The sequence below is a fragment of the Oncorhynchus gorbuscha genome, linkage group LG21, assembly GCF_021184085.1.
Source record: "Oncorhynchus gorbuscha isolate QuinsamMale2020 ecotype Even-year linkage group LG21, OgorEven_v1.0, whole genome shotgun sequence".
In the NCBI taxonomy this organism is placed as follows: domain Eukaryota; kingdom Metazoa; phylum Chordata; class Actinopteri; order Salmoniformes; family Salmonidae; genus Oncorhynchus; species Oncorhynchus gorbuscha.
Genome location: NC_060193.1, coordinates 56,745,775 through 56,765,463, shown reverse-complemented (window position 1 = coordinate 56,765,463; position 19,689 = coordinate 56,745,775). Strand labels below are relative to the sequence as shown.

The 19,689-nt window shown below is 43.2% G+C and overlaps 2 protein-coding genes across 3 annotated transcripts; both read left to right on the top strand.

Annotated features, from left to right (window-relative positions):
* Positions 1-2,649: 2,649 nt before the first annotated feature.
* LOC124008129 (zinc finger protein 135-like) lies at positions 2,650-8,368 on the top strand. 2 transcript variants are annotated; one of them, XM_046319138.1, is made up of 3 exons: positions 2,650-2,965; positions 7,024-7,643; positions 8,308-8,368. In XM_046319138.1, the coding sequence occupies exons 1-2, from the start codon at positions 2,773-2,775 to the stop codon at positions 7,620-7,622; spliced, it is 792 nt and encodes a 263-aa protein (XP_046175094.1). In that variant the 5' UTR covers positions 2,650-2,772; the 3' UTR covers positions 7,623-7,643; positions 8,308-8,368. The 2 variants fall into 2 exon arrangements, with proteins under 2 accessions (XP_046175094.1, XP_046175093.1); XM_046319137.1 differs by lacking the exon at positions 8,308-8,368 and having other exon boundaries at positions 7,024-7,818.
* A 6,444-nt stretch (positions 8,369-14,812) lies between these two features.
* Positions 14,813-18,055, top strand: LOC124008127 (zinc finger protein 566-like). Its single transcript, XM_046319135.1, has 2 exons — positions 14,813-15,098; positions 16,794-18,055. Exons 1-2 carry the CDS (start codon positions 14,906-14,908, stop codon positions 17,558-17,560), a joined length of 960 nt encoding a protein of 319 aa, XP_046175091.1. The 5' UTR covers positions 14,813-14,905; the 3' UTR covers positions 17,561-18,055.
* Positions 18,056-19,689: the final 1,634 nt, after the last annotated feature.

The window sequence follows — 19,689 nt, the reverse complement described above, 5'->3', positions numbered from 1 at the left end:
GCACTTCTGCATTTGTGGTAAACGGTGGCAGAGGTAGTGGTGTTTGTCAGACCATGTGACCTCGGTCTTCTCACAAAACATCTATCAGTGTAAACAATGTGGCAACAGCTTCACATGTAAGGGACACTTGACCATCCATTCAAAGATACACATACGGGTGAGACCATGTCAGTGCAGAGACTGAGAAAGCCTTCAACCAGAAGATAGAATTGACATTGCATACGAGAGTTCATACAAGGAAGAGACCATATATCTGTCCTGTATGCAGGAAAAGTTACATCGCATTAAGGTAAACTACATGACCAAAAGTATGTGGACACATGCTCGTCGAACATCTCATTCCAAAATCATGGGCATTAATTTGCAATTGGTCCTCCCTTGCTGTTATAAAAGCCTCAACTCTTCTAAGAAGGTTTTCCACTAGATGTTGGAACATTGCTGTGGGGACTTGCTTCCATTCAGCTACAAGGATTAGTGAGGTCGGGCACTGATGTTGGGTGATTAGGCCTGACTCAAAGTCAGCGTTCCAATTCATCCCAAAGGTGTTCGTTGGGGTTGATGTCAGGGCTCTGTGCAGGCCAGTCAAGTTCTTCCACACCGATTTCGACAAACCATTTATGTACGGACCTCGCTTTGTGCACGGGGGCATTGTCATGCTGAAATAGGAAAGGGCCTTCCCTAAACTGTTGCCACAAATTTGGAAGCACAGAATCGTCTAGAATATCATTGTATGCTGTAGCGTTAAGATTTCCCTTCACTGGAACTAAGGGGCCTAGCCTGAACCATGAAAAACAGCCCCAGACCATTATTCCTCCACTAAACTTTACAGTTGGCACTATACATTGGGGAAGGCAGCATTCTACTGGCATCCACCAAACCCAGATTCGTCCTTAAGACTTCCAGATGGTAAAGTGCGATTCATCACTCCAGAGAATGCGTTTCCACTGGTCCAAACTCCAATGGCGGCGAGCTTTACACCACTGAAGCTGAAGCTTGGCATTGCGCATGGTGATCTTAGGCTTGTGTGCGACTGCTCGGCCATGGAAACCCATTTCATGAAGCTCCAGAGGCAGTTTGGAACTCGGTAGTGAGTGTTGCAACTGTGGACAGATTATTTGTATGCGTTACGCGCTTCAGCACTCGGCGGTCCCGTTCTTGTGAGATTGTGTGGCCTACCCCTCGGCGGTCCCGTTCTGTGAGCTTGTGTGGTCTACCACTTGGCGGTCCCGTTCTGTAAGCTTGTGTGGTCTACCACTTGGCGGTCCCATTCTGTGAGCTTGTGTGGCCTACCACTCGACGGTTCAGTTCTGTGAGCTTGTGTGGCCTACCACTAGGCGGTCCCGTTCTGTGAGCTTGTGTGGCCTACCACTAGGCGGTCCCGTTCTGTGAGCTTGTGTGGCCTACCACTCGGCGGTCCCGTTCTGTGAGCTTGTGTGGCCTACCACTCGGCGGTCCCGTTCTGTGAGCTTGTGTGGCCTACCACTCGGCGGTCCCGTTCCGTGAGCTTGTGTGGCCTACCACTCGGCGGTCCCGTTCTGTGAGCTTGTGTGGCCTACCACTCGGCGGTTCCGTTCCGTGAGCTTGTGTGGCCTACCTCTCGGCGGTCCCGTTCTGTGAGCTTGTGTGGCCTACCATTCGGCGGTCCCTGTTCTGTGAGCTTGTGTGGCCTACCACTCGGCGGTCCCGTTCTGTGAGCTTGTGTGGCCTACCACTCGGCGGTCCCGTTCTGTGAGCTTGTGTGGCCTACCACTCAGTGGTTCCGTTCCGTGAGCTTGTGTGGCCTACCTCTCGGCGGTTCCGTTCTGTGAGCTTGTGTGGCCTACCTCTCGGCGGTCCCGTTCTGTGAGCTTGTGTGGCCTACCTCTCGCGGTCCCGTTCTGTGAGCTTGTGTGGCCTACCATTCGGCGGTCCCGTTCTGTGAGCTTGTGTGGCCTACCACTCGGCGGTCCCGTTCTGTGAGCTTGTGTAGCCTACCACTTGGCGGCTGAGTCTTTGTTGCTCCTATATGTTTCCACTTCACAATAACAGCACTTTCAATAGACGGGGGCAGCTCTAGCAGGGCAGATATTTGTTGGAAAGGTGTCATCCTATGAGCTCTTCAGTAAGGTCATTCTACTGCCAATGTGTGTCTATGGAGATTGCATCGCTTTGTGCTCAATTTTATACACCTGTCAGCAATGGGTGTGGCTGAAACAGCCAAATCCACTCATTTGAAGAGGTGTCCATATACTCATGTATATATAGTGTATCTAAGATGTCATCAGCGTGTTTCACATGGGAGATCTCTTACCAGTGCAAATACTTTAGTTTAAAAGGAAACTTTAAGTCTTATATGATCACTCACAAAAGGGGTTACATAAAAGCTTAACCTGAAGTCTGTAAACTGAATCTAGCTTTGACTCAGGGACCTTACCCTCCAGGACACTGCTGGCTACAGGAAGTCCTCGCGGCTGTCTACAACAGAGCACACACGCCTGTTCTCCGTTTTGACGACATGCTCTAGTTGCTTGCCTGGATGGCAAATTCAGCTCAAACTTCTCCCAGTTCATTGACGGCCTCCGGACGTGGTTTGACGTGCTCCAAGCCAGCAGGTGGCGCTAATGTAATGCAGTCTTACACCGTCCGCGGTTGATGAATAGAAAACACAGCACGTGACATTGTTGTTTACAAAGGTATCTGCTAGGTAGTGTAAACCCGCTAGGCTGAAGCAGACAGATGTTTCAACATTTATTTGATAAAACAAACAGTTAGACTTTCATTGTCCTCGCCAATATGTCAAAACTGCAGTTGCTGAATGTGTTCGTTACCGAGCGTTTGTCGGCGGCTGCTGTGGAGATATTCGGGGCCGTAGAGAAGATTATAGCAGAGCATCAGGAAGAAATCTTCCGTTCAGCAAAGGAGAACGAGCGTCTACGGAGGGAGATGGACATGATTATCAAATCAGAGATACAGTTATACAGAACAGGTCTGTAGCGAGTTAACGTATAACAATATTTTACTTGTAGAATAATGGTACTAGACAATTTATGTGGCACGTTGTGCAATTCTCACCCTGGCCGCAACTCTGGGGAGTAATCATTAGTGCAAACAGATGCAAAATGAGAATTTATATTAAACAAATTCAGGTAGATCCCTTTCCGTTTTGTTCCGTTTGCTTCCGTCTAAGAAACGTTTTGCAACAGAATCAGCGTAAGGAATACACCCCTGGTGTGCCAACGTTGCTTCATTGAATCACGTACTGTAGTGTAGACAGAAAGGGGTGCAACGTTGAATTTAACGGAAACGGAACGTAGTTGAAAAAGTTAGGATTATGGTGGCCAGAGGGCGGTTACCATATGGTGATGGACGACTTTTTGCAATTTCAGACTGAGAGGATTGGATTAACCTGCCCGGGTTGAACCGCTAGCCCGGGCTACTCAAATCGAATGGTAATCTGGGCGGCTCGGTCATATTGTCAAAAATGGATCATGGCGCATCATTCAGGAACATTTAACATCTCTTCACCATGAAATATGAAGTACCAGTCAAAAGTTTGGAGACACCTACACATTCAAGGGTTTTTCTTTCATTTGGACTATTTTCTACATTGTAGAATAATAGTAAAGACATCAACATTATGAAATTACACATATGGAATCATGTAGTAACCAAAAAAAGTATTAAGCAAATCAGAATATATTTGAAATTCTTCAAAGTAGCCTCCCTTTGCCTTGATGACAGCTTTGCACACTCTTGGCATTCTCTCAACCAGCTTCATGAGGGAGTCACCTGAAATGCATTTCAATTAACAGGTGTGCATTGTTAAAAGTTCATTTGTGGAATTTACTTCCTTCTTAATGCGTTTGAGACAATTGGTTGTGTTGTGACAAGGTAGGGGGGTATACAGAAGATAGCCCTATTTGGTAAAAGACCAAGTCCATATTATGGAAAAACAGTGCAAAGACAAACGACAGTCCATCATTACTTTAAGATGTGAAATGAAGGTCAGTAAATGTGGAAAATGTCAACAACTAGTGCAGTCGCAAAAACAATCAAGCGTTATGGTGAAACTGGCTAGCAGGAGGACTGCCACAGGAAAGGAAGGCCCAGTGTTCCCTCTGCTGCAGAGGATAAGTTCATTACAGTTACCAGTCCAAATAAATGCTTCACAGAGTTCAAGTAACAGACACATATCAACACCAACTGTTCAGAGGAGACTGCGTGAATCAGGCCTTCATGATTGAATTGCTACAAAGAAACCACTACTAAAGGTAGATGATCTCTGCATATGTGATTCCCACTGTGAAGCATGAAAGCGGTGTGATGGTGTGGGGTACTTTGCTTGTGACCCTGTCGGTGACTTATTTAGAATTCAAGGCAACCAGCATGGCTACCACAGTGATACGCCATCCCATCTGGTTTGTGCTTCGTGGGGCTCATTTGTTTTTCAACAGGACAATAATGCAACACACCTCCAGGCTGTGTAAGGGCTATTTTACCAAGAAGGAGAGTGATGGAGTGCTGCATCAGATGACCTGGCCTCCACAATCAACCGACCTCAACCCAGTTGAGATGGTTTGGAATGAGTTGTACCACAGAGTGGAGGAAAAGCAGCCAACAAGTGCTCAGGATATGTAGGAACTCCTTCAAGACTGTTGGAAAAGCATTCCAGGTGAAGCTGGTTGAGAGAATGCCAAGAGTGTGCAAAGCTGTCATCAAGGCAAAGGGTGGCTACTTTGAAGAATCTAAAATATATTTAGATTTGTTTAACACATTTTTGGTTACTACATTATTCCATATGTGTTATTTCATAGTATTTATGTCTTCGCTATTGTTCTACGATGTAGGCTTTATTCATCGGCCAGAACGGAGCACCTGGCTCACAACCGGGAGGCAGCCCGGTTCCAAAACAAATGCAGTCAACGCTAACCCGGTACACCAGGAGCATCGAATCCCCTCCTGTTTACACATATGTATTAGGTAATACTGCCTAGCGACCAGGGGTGTGTTCAGTTTGTTTGAAAGTTTGCTATGTTGTGGAACGGTTTGTCTTGTACGTTCTTTGAACTCACAACCCAACCTTATCCGTTCAATTGAACATTATTTCTAAGTTTGTATGTACTGAATGCAACCCAGGCAGATGAACTGCCACAGGCGCTTTAAAAACTAGCACAGACCTCAAACAAAGTAGTTTTTCTACAGATTTGGGAAAAAAATCCAATTTGAGCTTCTCATATCGCCCCAAATCTACTCCAGTTACTGTGTGTGGGGAGAATCAGTAATATCCAATCAGATCCTATGTCTGTCTCATAGTCACCAATGTGATATCAGCTGAACATACACTTTATCTTTTGCATTGAAGTGTGTATCAAATCAAATCAAACTTTATTTGTCACATACACCGAATACAACAAGTGTAGACTTTACCGTGAAATGCTTACTTACAAGCCCTTAACCCAACAGTGCAGTTCAAGAAGAGTTAAGAACATATTTCCCAAATAAACTGAAGTTTAAAAAAAATGTAAAAGTAACACAATAAAATAACAATAACGAGGCTTTATACAGGGGGTACCGGTACCGAGTCAATGTGCAGGGGTACAGGTTAGTCGAGGTAATTTGTACATGTGTGTAGGGATGAAGTGACTGCATAAATGGCTATCACTCTGAGTAGACACTGTTTTAGAATTCGTGGGCAGTGCACCATAGGTTTGAGAAAAAGTCAACGCAAAACAGGCCCTATTCAATTCAAAAGATCTGTTTACATCCCCTCCAAAGACATTTGATCAAGTTCACTATTTCTATATCCTTTAGAAACATGCTTCGGCCTAATTCATTAAAAGTTAAAAGTATACAGCAAATAAGGGTGTTATTGTGACCATAAAAGGTGAACGATAAGCGTCTTTCAGGCAGAGTTTTAATGCTCATTCACGAGTGCACAGTTTCAGGATGGGTCTGATTTTATAACCGTAAACATGCGTATGTATGTACGTACAAATTTAATTGGTGTGAAATTTAAGTAACGTTATAAATGAGGCTGGTTTACTTATGCGGCAACCAGATAATATGAGCCTATGAGGTGTCTCGGTTTCTACACCTTCGCTGGTGTAGATGCTGCGTTCATAGCCAAGTGGGAAATTGTTAATTACCAACTGTGGACTCGTAAATACGAGTTGGATGCATTCACATGCTTTGAACTCGTTGAGAAATGCAGATTGGCCAGTGGCAAACAAGCTGCTTCAACCATAATCTAAAATTACAGTTATCATGCTCACAAACAAATGGTGTAAAAACCATATTCATAGATTTTATAAATAATGTTTTGTTGCATTTACTGGCCAAAAATGCCATTCTCAAGATGATTATCTTAATGTGTGACGTCAGGTTCAGCATGTGGGATAAGTCTGAGCTTGGGACGATAGATGAGTTTCCAACTAGTATTTACCAGTTGGTAAATACCATCTTCCCATTTGGTTATGAACAAAGCAAGACCAGTCTTCTTCTAAAGTGGGATTTTAGGGCATACAGCATCAGTCATCCAAAATGCACTCAGAACCAGGTCTCCAGCCAGTACTCTGTGTAGCCCCTCGTCCATGACATCATTCAATCCTAAGAGGTGTTCAGCTGCAGATATGATATCGATCAATCTTGAGTTCTTATCCACTCCAGCAGTGCAGTTTATAACCATAGCGATAAATGCCAAAGTCCACCTTTTTCACAACGAGGGTATCTGGACCCTGCACCTGGCGAACGGCACCCGCAGGACTAGACTACAGTGTCTCCGCCATGGCAACCGACCCACGAGCACTTTTTTTCACTCTTTTGGCTGCCTCGGCATAAGAGACACTGGACAGCTCTTATCCTGGAAATCTCTGCCTCCTTCACCCTTACAGGGAATTCAGGGAGCTCATTTTCATGTTTCCCATCAGTGTAGACAAGACAACAAATCATCTTGTTTTTTTTTGCACAGACAGACCTTCCAAGTAAAAGTACAGATTTTGTATTAAGATAAGTCAATATTGATTGAATATATTTTTTTCCTTCCAGACTTCCAGCTACTCACTCGCTCTGTTCCCCCTGAGCAGCAGAGCTGTGAGCAGGAGTGGAGCCCCAGTCTGGGGCAGGAGGACCCAGAACCCACACAGATCAAAGAGGAACATCAGGAGTTCAGACTCAGTCAGGAGGACCCATCTCAGCCCTCACATCTTTACCAAAACCAAACTGTGGATGATGGAGAGAGGAGCGCTCTACCTATCATCATAACTGAAGAGATCAAAATAGAACCTGATGTAGAGGACTACAGAGTACCACAACCAACCAGTGATCAGCCCCTCTCAGTTCATCCAGACGGCTCTGCTACACTGGAAAAACCATATTGGTGTCAACAATGTGGTAAAAGCTTTACACGTAAGGGAAACTTGACCTTGCATTTAAAGATACACACAGGAGAGAAACCTTTTCTGTGCAAACAATGTGGAAAAAGGTTTAACCAGAAGAGCAACTTGACCATCCACACAAGGGTACACACAGGAGAGAACCCCTATCAGTGCAAACAATGTGGCAAAAGATTTAACCATAAGAGCAACTTGACCAGCCATGCAAGGATACACACAGGAGAGAACCCCTATCAATGGAAAGCTATTTAAGACTCCATCAGTGTGTTCACACGGGAGAAATCTAACCAGTGCAAATAATGTGGCAAAAGCTTTGGTTATTTTTTTATTCAATTTTATTTCACCTTTATTTAACCAGGTAGGCAAGTTGAGAACAAGTTATCATTTACAATTGCGACCTGGCCAAGATAAAGCAAAGCAGTTCGACACATACAACAACACAGAGTTACACATGGAGTAAAACAAACATACAGTCAATAATATCGTAGAACAATAAGTCTATATATAAGTCTAATAAGTCTAATAAGTCTATATACGATGTGAGCAAATGAGGTGAGATAAGGGAGGTAAAGGCAAAAAAAGTCCATGGTGGCGAAGTAAATACAATATAGCAAGTAAAACACTGGAATGGTAGATTTGCAGTGGAAGAATGTGCGAAATAGAAATAGAAATAATGGAGTGCAAAGGAGCAAAATAAATACATACAGTAGGGGAAGAGGTAGTTGTTTGGGCTAAATTATAGATGGGCTATGTACAGGTGCAGTAATCTGTGAGCTGCTCTGACAGCTGGTGCTTAAAGCTAGTGAGGGAGATAAGTGTTTCCAGTTTCAGAGATTTTTGTAGTTCGTTCGAGTCATTGGCAGCAGAGAACTGGAAGGAGAAGCGGCCGAAGGAAGAATTGGCTTTGGGGGGGACCAGAGAGCTATACATGCTGGAGCGTGTGCTACAGGTGGGTGCTGCTATGGTAACCAGCGAGCTAAGGGGGGACTTTACCTAGCAGGGTCTTGTAGATGACATGGAGCAAGTGGGTTTGGCGAAGAGTATGAAGCAAGGGCCAGCCAACAGGAGCGTACAGGTCGCAGTGGAGGGTAGTAGATGGGGCTTTGGTGACAAAATGGATGGCACTGTAATAGACTGCATCCAATTTATTGAGTAGGGTATTGGAGGCTATTTTGTAAATTACATGGATGGTCAGTTTTATGAAGGTATGTTTGGCAGCATGAGTGAAGGATGCTTTGTTTGCGAAATAGGAAGCCAATTGTAGATTTAACTTTGGATTGAAGATGTTTGATGTGAGTCTGGAAAGAGTGTTTACAGTCTAACCAGACACCTAGGTATTTGTAGTTGTCCACATATTCTAAGTCAGAACCGTCCAGAGTAGTGATGCTGGACGGGTGGGCAGGTGCAGGCAGCGATCAGTTGAAGAGCATGCATTTGGTTTTACTTGTATTTAAGAACAGTTGGAGTCCACGGAAGGAGGGTTGTATGGCATTGAAGCTCCTCTGGAGGGTTGTTAACACAGTGTCCAAAGAAGGGCCAGAAGTATACAGAATGGTGTCGTCTGCGTAGAGGTGGATCAGAGACTCATCAGCAGCAAGAGCGACATCATTGATGTATACAGAGAAGAGAGTCGGCCCAAGAATTGAAGCATGTAGCACCCATAAAGACTGCCAGAGGCACGGACGAAAGGACCTCCGATTTGACACTGAACTCCATCAGAGAAGTAGTTAGTGAATCAGGCGAGGCAATCAATTGAGAAACCAAGGCTATCCAGTCTACCGATGAGGATGTGGTGATTGACAGAGTTGAAAGCCTTGGCCAGGTCAATGAATACGGCTGCACAGTATTGTTTCTTATCGATGGTGGTTAAGATATCGTTTAGGACCTTGGCTGAGGTGCACCCATGACCAGCTCTGAAACCAGATTGCATAGCGGAGAAGGTGCGGTGGGATTCGAAATGGTCGGTAATCTGTTTGTTGACTTGGCTTTCAAAGACTTTAGAAAGGCAGGGTAGGATAGATATAGGTCTGTAGCAGTTTGGGTCAAGAGTGTTCCTCCCTTTGAAGAGGGGGATGACCGCAGCTGCTTTCCAATCTTTGGGAATCTCAGACAACACGAAAGAGGTTGAACAGGCTAGTAATAGGGGTTGCAACAATTTTGGCAGATCATTTTAGACAGAAAGGGTCCAGATTGTCTAGCCTGGCTGATTTGAAGGGTATAGAATTTGCAGCTCTTTCAGAACATCAGCTGACTGGATTTGGGAGAAGGGGAAATGGGAAAGGCTTGGGCGAGTTGCTGTGGGGGGTACAGTGCTGTTGACCGGGGTATGAGTAGCCAGGTGGAAAGCATGGCCAGCCGTAGAAAAATGGCTGTTGAAATTCTCAATTATAGTGGATTTATCGGTGGTGACATAGTTTCCTATCCTCAGTGCAGTGGGCAGCTGGGAGGAGGGGTTCTTATTCTCCATGGACTTTACGGTGTCCCAGAACCTTTTTGAGTTTGTGCTGCAGGAAGCAAATTTCTGCTTGAAAAAGCTAGCCTTGGCTTTTCTAACTGCCTGTGTATATTGGTTTCTATCTTCCCTGAAATGTTGCATATCACGAGGACTGTTCGATGCTAATGCAGAATGCCATAGGATGTTTTTGTGTTGGTTAAGGGCAGTCTGGTCTGGAGAGAACCAAGGGCTATATCTGTTCCTGGTTCTGCATTTCTTGAATGGGGCGTGCTTATTTAAGATGGTTATTTCTTTAAATAACCAGGCATCCTCTATTGACAGGATGAGGTCAGTATCCTTCCAGGATACCCCGGCCAGGTCGATTAGAAAGGCCTACTCGCTGAAGTGTTTCAGGGAGTGTTTGACAGTGATGAGTTGAGGTTGTTTGACCGCTGACCAATTACGGATGCAGGCAATGAGTCAGTGATCACTGAGATCTTGGTTGAAAACAGCAGAGGTGTATTTAGAGGGCAAGTTGGTTAGGATGATATCTATGAGGGTGCCTGTGTTTACGGCTTGGTACCTGGTAGATTCATTGATCATTTGTGTGAGATTGAGAGCATCAAGCTTAGATTGTAGGATGGCCGGGGTGTTAAGCATGTTCCAGTTTAGGTCACCTAGCAGCACGAGCTCTGAAGATAGATTTGGGGCAATCAGTTCACATATGGTGTCCAGAGCACAGCTGGGGGCAGAGGGTGGTCTATAGCAGGCGGCAACGGAGAGAGACTTGTTTATAGAGAGGTGGATTTTTAGAAGTAGAAGTTAAAATTGTTTGGGTACAGACCTGGATAGTAGGACAGAACTCTGCAGGCTATCTCTGCAGTAGATTGCAACACCGCCCCCTTTGGCCGTTCTATCTTGTCTGAAAATGTTGTAGTTAGGGATGGAGATTTCAGAGTTTTTGGTGGTCTTCCTAAGCCAGGATTCAGACACGGCTAGGACATCCGGGTTGGCAGAGTTTGCTAAAGCAGTGAATAAAACAAACTTGGGGAGGAGGCTTCTAATGTTGACATGCATGAGACCAAGGCTATTATGGTTACAGAAGTTATCAAAAGAGAGCGCCTGGGGAATGGGAGTGGAGCTAGGCACTGCAGGGCCTGGATTCACCTCTACATCACCAGAGGAGGAGTAGGATAAGGGTACGGCTAAAAGCTATGAGAATTGGTCATCTAGGACGTCCGGAACAGAGAGTAAAAGGAGGTTTCTGGGGGAGATAAAATAGCTTTAAGGTATAATGTACAGACAAAGGTATGGTAGGATGTGAATACAGTGGAGGTAAACCTAGGTATTGAGTGATGATGAGAGAGATATTGTTATAAACAGCCATACATCACATATGAGCACTCACATTAAAGGGCATACATTATATTACTGCAGTGAGTACAGCAAAAGCTTCAGCCTGAAGTGAAAGTGAAAACAACATGGTACTTTGTGTCGCTGTGGATTTCTTCTCACATCCAACTTGTAAATTAATGTTCTGTTTTCTGGCACTTGACAACAAAACAAATTGAGTTGTGAAAATCCTCAGTCAGTATTAGATTTCTTAGCTGAAACGAGCTCTCACTTTCAGAGACCTACAGTGCATTCGGACAGTATTCAGACTTTTCCCATGTTGTTATGTTACAGCCTTATTCTAAAATGGATTACATTGTTTTTCCCCCTCATCAAGCTACACACAATACCCCATAATGACAAATCAAAAACATTTGTTTCAAAATTTTAGCAAATGGATCTCTCTGTACTTTGCTCCGTTCAGCTTTGCCTCGATCCTGACTAGTCTCCCAGTCCCTGCCACTGAAAAACATCCCCACAGCATGATGCTGCCCACCACCATGCTTCACCGAAGGGATGGTGCCAGGTTTCCTCCAGATGTGACACTTGGCATTCAGGTCAAAGATTTCAATCTTGGTTTCATCAGACCAGAGACTCTTGTTTCTCATGGTCTGATAGTCTTTTAGGTGCCTTTTGGCAAACTCCAAGCGGGCTGTCATGTGCCTTTCACTGAGGAGTGGCTTCCGTCTGACCACTCTACCATAAAAGCCTAATTGGTGGAGTGCTGCAGAGATGATTGTCCTTCTGGAAGGGTCTCCCATCTCCACAGAGTGACTATCAGGTTCTTGGTCACCTCCCTGACTAAGGCCCTCCTCCCCGGATTGCTCAGTTTGGTCGGGCGGCCAGCGCTAGGAAGAGTCTTGGTGGTTCCAAACTTCTTCCATTTAAGAATGCTGGAGGCCACTGTGTTCTTGAGGACCTTCAATAGAGCAGAAATGTTTAGTATCCTTCCCCAGATCCGTGCCTTGACACAACCCTGTCTCGGAGCTCTACGGACAATTCCTTCTACCTCATGGCTTGGTTTTTGCTCTGACATGCACTGTCAACTGTGGGACCTTATATAGACAGGTGTGTGCCTTTCCAAATCATGTCCTATCAATTGAATTGTAGAAGTTGTAGAAACATCAAGGATGATCAATTGAAACCGGATGCACCCGAGCTCAAATCCCAGTCTCATAGCAAAGGGTCTGAATACAGTATCTGTTTTATATTTTGAATACATTTGCAAACATTTTCTAAACTGTTTTTGCTTTGTCATTATGGGGTATTGTGTGTAGTTTGCTGAGAATTATTTTTTTAAACTCTATTTTAGAATAAGGCTGCAATGTAACAAAATGTGGAAAAAGTGGAGGACACAACTGGCTTCAGGAAGGCCTCACCATATCATTTGAGGAAAACTTTCTCTCTGTATTTGTGTTTTTTTGTTTTTAATGCGTTGGTTGTTTAGTGTAAAGAAGAGAAAAATGAAATAAATTGTGTACATCTAAAGAAAAAGGAAGTCCTCACCACTGTATCTAGCACAGAGCACACATTTGGATTTCTAAATAGGAGTTCTTATTCAATTGTTTAACAATGACACACAGGATATTTGGGCCACTACCTTCTATTTGTACCAAAGGCTGCATGTTAGAATATTGAAGGATTCTATCACATCTGTGTTGACAGTTAATAATGCTGCAAATCATTTGTTTTAATAAAGTAGTTTTTTTCAATAGATGTCAAAATGAAACGCTCTTTTTTGCTGTTGAACATGATTTCTGTGATGGTTCATATTAGGCAGGTTTAATACATCCTCTATCAGCTCTATTTCTTGCCTCTTACCCTCAACCCTATCCTGAACCGTTTTCATAAAGTGTCTGAGCTGAGGTCCGATCTAGAATCAGTTCGCTCCTGCCCATTCATTATAATTGACATAAAGCATTTCCAATGAGTGCTGATCTAGGATCAGATTGTCCCTGTCCAGTCATTATAATTGAAAATCGAAACTAGATCAGCACTCCCAATCAGATGCTTTGGATCCGATTCCGATTTAGGAAATGATGCCTTTTAAACGCCCTTCTCAGTAGTTGGTATTCAGACTTACCATATGAAGGTGCATAATGGGCCTTGCAGGTGTGATTCTTTTGTGTGCGCTGAATAAATGTAATTCAACCACTAAAATCCGCTGGCCAACAGATGTTCTCATTGAGTTTTAATTCAGAAAGGTTTTCAGGTCATTTATCTTAAGCCGTGATCCCTTTAAATACAGTGTATCTACAATTAGAATTTTGTCGACAGACTAGAATACATTGAGAGAACGAGTTCAGAAACGGTTCAGAAAATAGGGGTAAATGAAAGAACGCCATCTAAATATGATTTTTTTAATCCATATCCCTATTTTCTGAACCTGTTCTCTCGATATATTCTAGTCTGTCGACAAAATTCTAAATATTGCGCCATGGGTTTGGTTCAAACTGTTACGGCTCAGTCTGTGCCTCAGCACCATAACGATTGAATTAGCCTGCATCAATTTTTTGGGTAACACTTTACTTGACACCAAGCATCATAACGCGTTATGACACGGTCATATTCATGTCAAAATATGCCATAACATCTGACATAACTTGTCATAACCTGTCCATAATATCGTCATAACACTGCCATGACACATATATTTACACCTGTTGTGACACATTGCGTTATTTTATGGCTGGTGAAGATGCCTACATAAGAGTATCAAAATCTACATTTATTCAAATGTGGTTTTTTGCAAAATCTCCCCGCAGCCATGTTTAATCATTGCAGTCGCCCAAACTCATATTCCTTATATAAATAGGCACCTTTAATTAGCAATATTTTTGGCTCATATGATTTAAAAACAACATGTCATCTGGAGTAGGCTGCGCCATAAATTAGACCGTAAAATGGAGATTGGACTCGAGTTAATCAATGTGATTTGTCCATAAATAAACAGGTATACCTCTCAATGGTTGCAGAATCTTGTCTATTTTTGCTAACTTTTTATTGAAATTTCTTGTGGTAAATTAATTGATATCTTTAAGGATATGAATATCAGGTATGTCTACTTCACCATCAGGCCATTTTATAGGTAAACTACAAGGTCATGTAAAAATGTTGTCTTTTAACAATCCCATACATAAGGTACACTTATCATAATTGGGTTAGAAAATGGACCAAGATCTTCAATGAGACTGTGCAGGGATCCAGATGTGCGGATTTAAGAGGTCATTTTAGTCATTGACATACATTGACACTCGTTTTCAAGCTCTCGATTTCTAACCCCTAGAATTGGGGCCTTTGTGAATACAACCCCATGGCCCTAACCCTAGGGTCAACTTTGACCTCACCTCAACTGGTGCCTCCTGGGACATGGTGGTTTTTCATGCAGAGGCATTAAAAAAAACGTCTCGTTGTTACAGAATATACTGACTGACAACAGTTAGAAATCTAAACTAGCAATTCAGAGTATAGTCTGCTAGAAACGAAGAAGAAAAGACATTTTAGCAAAATTTGGTGTCGGGGGTAGGATCCAGTGACTGGTTTTCCATTAAATGCTCCAAGACAGCAGGTGGCGCTATAGTAATGCAATCTGTTTTTCACCGATCGTGTTGTGTAAGGAGCACACCGTCCATCGTTGTTTACATATGTTATAGATTAGATCTGCTAGGCCAAAGCAGACAGAAGTTTCAACATTTATTTGATCGCCAATATGTCCAAACTACAGTTGCTGAATGTGTTCGTCGCCGAGCGTTTATCCGCGGCTGCTGTGGAGATATTCGGGGCCGTAGAGAAGACCATTGCAGAGTTTCAGGAACTCATTTTATGTTCAGCAGAGGAGAACGAGCGTCTACGGAGGCTGTTGGCCATGGTTATCAAACCAGAGATAAAGTTACACAGAGTTGGTGTGTATAGTGAGCTACAGTTGTGATACGAAATGTGTATATTTAACGTCACTAGACTAGATAATTCAGATGGCACGTTGTGATATGCGCACTCTTAGCCCAATATTATACCTTTGATCAATTATTTATTTCATTAACTAATAAGACGAGGTTTAAATAGCCAGTAGATGAGACATGTTCGCTTACAGCTGCACTAGGGTCGGACAGGCTTCCTGCATAGATTAAGACCCCGTGGAGGGATGACAATTCGGAGTACAACGCATTTCTCAACCCTGGATTGAGATACATTTTTCGAGACATATCTCGCAGAAGCCTGTCCAAATTTACTGCAGCTGTAAACACGCGGGTTGGGTATGCTGGCTGAGGTCTGAAGGGCATTCCATAACGAAAGCATTTGAGAACTCATGGTCCGATGACTGTATCTATAGTAGACCCACGTGTCTCGCGTCTGAAGCTATCTACATCCTAGTTCTGATTAGACCCATTTGTCCCGCGTCTGAAGCTATCTACATCCTAGTTCTGATTAGACCCATTTGTCCCGCGTCTGAAGCTATCTACATCCTAGTTCTGATTAGACCCATTTGTCCCGCGTCTGAAGCTATCTACATCCTAGTTCTGATTAGACCCATTTGTCCCGCGTCTGAAGCTATCTACACTCTAGTCCCGATTAGCTAAACACATTTACAGCGCATTCGGAAAGTATTCAGACCTCTTGACGTTTTCCACATTTTGTTATGTTTCTGCCTTATTCTAAAAAAAAATAATCCTCATCAATCTCCACACAATACCCCATAATGACAATGCGAAAAACATATCGCTGACCAGTGAACAAGAAACTATTAAATCCCGTTTTTAGATGCTACCCCCCTCTTCAAATAATGATCTAATATGGATGCCAATGTTTTGCTCTACATAGCCTATTTCCATCTGGATTTAATCGTTTTTTGTTCACTGGTCAGCGGTGCACGCGGTTTCTGCAATTTCTGTTATTCAATACGTTTCAATGGGCTTTATTAGTAAAGGCCAAACTCAATATTTTATCAAATAATTGTATGTATTTTTTTTATACCTAAAGGGGTCCTACAATTAAAAATCAAATAGCTAAATGATCCATATAGTATGACCATCTTAAAACAATTCCATATGACAGCTTAGCACATTTTTACTCTTGAACTTATTTAGGCATGCCATAACAAAGAGGTGGAATACTAATTGACTCGAGACATTTCAGCTTTTCATTTTTAGTTAATTTGTAAACTTTTCTCAAGACATAATTCCACTTTGACATTATGGGGTATTGTGTGTAGACCAATGACGCAATCTCAATTTAATCTATTTTAAATTCAGGCTGTAACACAACAAAATCTGTCAAGGGGTGTGAATACATTCTGAAGGCCCTGTAGCTTTGGACTTGGGACACATGCTGCTAGTGGTCATTGGACCATGAGTTATCTCCAATGTCACTATGAAATGCCCAAAGACCTAGTCACTAATTCATTAAATAATGAATGACAGGTCTAATATTGGGATAGCGTACGCTGAACATAACTTTGGTTGGCCAACATTGCTCTGTTGAATCATGCTGTAGCTAGTGTAGTAGACCATTCAACAAATCCTCTTGTTTTTAAGCACAAAGAGGCCTTCCAAACAAAATCACAAAATCACTATTGAATGAATATATTTGTTTCCCTCCAGACTTCCAGCTACTCACTCTAGTCGTTCCCCCTGAGCAGCAGAACTGTGATCATGAGTGGAGCCCCAGTCTGGGGCAGGATGACCCAGAACCCACACAGATCAAAGAGGAACAACAGGAGTTCAGACTCAGTCAGGAGGACCCACCTCAGCCCCCACATCTTTACCAAAGCCAAACTGTGGATGATGTAGAGAGGAGCGCTCTACCTATTATCATAATTGAGGAGATCAAAACAGATCCTGATGGAGAGGACTACAGAGTAGCACAACCAACCAGTGATCAGCCCCACTCGGTTCATCCAGACTGCTCTGCTGCAATGGAGAAACTATATCAGTGTAAACAATGTGGCAACAGCTTCACACGTAAGGGACACTTGACCATCCATTCAAGGATACACACTGGGGAGAAACCTTATCAGTGCAAACAATGTGGTAGATGTTTCAATGTTAAGAGTAACCTGAAACAGCATATGAGAATACACACAGGACAGAAATCTTATCAGTGCAAAGACTGTGGCAAATGTTTCAGTCGGAAGTGTGACTTGGACAGACACACAAGGATACACACAGGGGAGAAATCTTTTCAGTGTGAAGACTGTGGCAACGCTTTCAACCAGAAGATAGAATTGACATTGCATATGAAAGTTCATAGAGGACAGAGAACATACAGCTGTCCTGTAGGCAGGAAAAGTTACATGGAATTAAGCCATTTAAGACGTCATCAGAGCGTTCACACAGGGGAGAAACCTCCATCAGTGCAAAGAATGTGACAAATGCTTTAGTTATAAAGGAAGCTTGAAGTTGCATATGAGCACTCACACAAACGGGATACATAATATCACTGCAATAATTGCAGCAAAAGCTTCAGCCTGAAGTGAATCTGAAGTGAAAACAACAAATTATACTTTATCATTGTGGATTTCTTGTTACATCCACCTTTAAATTAATGTTTTATTTTCTGGCACTAGACAAAAAAACTAATTGAGTTGTGTGTGTGGAGGGGGAAGCATCACTCAGTGTCAGCTTTTTAAGAGGAATCTAGCTCTCACTTTCAGGGACCTACCCTCCAGGACACTGCTGGCTTCAGGATGTCCTCACCCTGTATCTAGCACATAGCACACACTTGGATTTCTAAACAACAGGAGTTATTATTCAATTGTGTAACAATGACATACAGAATATCTTCTATCTGTACTGATGGCTGCATGTTAGAATATTGAAGTGGCCCATCACATCTGTATTGACTCAATACAGCAAATAAACTTTGTTTTAATAAAGTTGTTTTTTTCAATGGATGTCATTGTGAAACCCTATTTTTCTCTGTTGAACATGATTTCTGTGCTGGTTCATATCAGGAAGGTTTAATACATCCTCAATTCCCTGCTTCTTACCCCCAACCCTTCCTGAACCATTAGGCAGATGGGAAACTATCTGAGCCCAGGTTTAATACATCCTCTATCAGCTCTATTCCCTGCCTCTTACCCCCAACCCTTCCTGAACCATTAGGCAGATGGGAAACTATCTGAGCCCAGGTTTAATACATCCTCTATCAGCTCTATTCCCTGCCTCTTACCCCCAACCCTTCCTGAACCATTAGGCAGATGGGAAACTATCTGAGCCCAGGTTTAATACATCCTCTATCAGCTCTATTCCCTGCCTCTTACCCCCAACCCTTCCTGAACCATTAGGCAGATGGGAAACTATCTGAGCCCAGGTTTAATACATCCTCTATCAGCTCTATTCCCTGCCTCTTACCCCCAACCCTTCCTGAACCATTAGGCAGATGGGAAACTATCTGAGCCCAGGTTTAATACATCCTCTATCAGCTCTATTCCCTGCCTCTTACCCCCAACCCTTCCTGAACCATTAGGCAGATGGGAAACTATCTGAGCCCAGGTTTAATACATCCTCTATCAGCTCTATTCCCTGCCTCTTACCCCCAACCCTTGCTGAACCATTAGGCAGATGGGAAACTATCTGAGCCCAGGTTTAATACATCCTCTATCAACTCTATTCCCTGCTTCTTACCCCCAACCCTATCCTGGAACAGCATTCCTAAACTCTCAGACGCTTTGTCCATACAGGCCCTGTGTCAATTTTACCTCCTGACTGGTGTCTCCTGGGACATGGCTGAAAGTAAATCTGTGCCTTTGTTTGAATTATTGGGTCACAAAAGCCTTTGTTGGGTAAAGGTCAGGCTGTAAAGGACTTTGTGAACCATTACCTTATACTGACAGTGGCTTCCTGTGAAAACTGTGAGTGTTTAAATGTAGGTCAGTGTGATATTTGACAGGCCACATTCCTAAGGAACACCAGCGTCATGGAGAATCCTAAACATTCCAACTGACCTGACCGCGCTCTCCACAAGCGTCTCCTTCCCCCATCCCGAGCCTGACCCCAGAGGGCCCTGAGGTACAGTGTTGTTAGAATCAGGACCAGCTTTAACTGAGTGTTTGGGGTCCCTCAGTAGTCATAAGTCTGACCCCTCCCCTTTTCCACTCCTTTGCAATTCTTCTGCAGGTCGTTGTTTTGTGAGAGAAGGGTTCTCCATTAACTAAAGTAACTGGAGTAAAGAATCAGGTAGATGATAGCAGGATAGCTATAATGATGCTTTTTGCCTGTGCATACTGTTCTCTACTTGCAGGGCTCTCAACACATTTTGGGGTTGAGGTTATTCCTCCTGTGGTAGTGACTGTCAGAAATTCCACTACAATGGCAAACTTGAACTGCTGCTGACCTGACACCAAGACAACTGTCTCATCATCTCTAATAACACTTGGCAAAATAATGTTGTAGGGATTTATTCAGATAGATATTACTAGATCCACAAAAATCTACTTTCATCCAAATATTTGCCTGTAGGATTAGGGGGACAGTGTCGCTGGTGCCCGTCTTACAA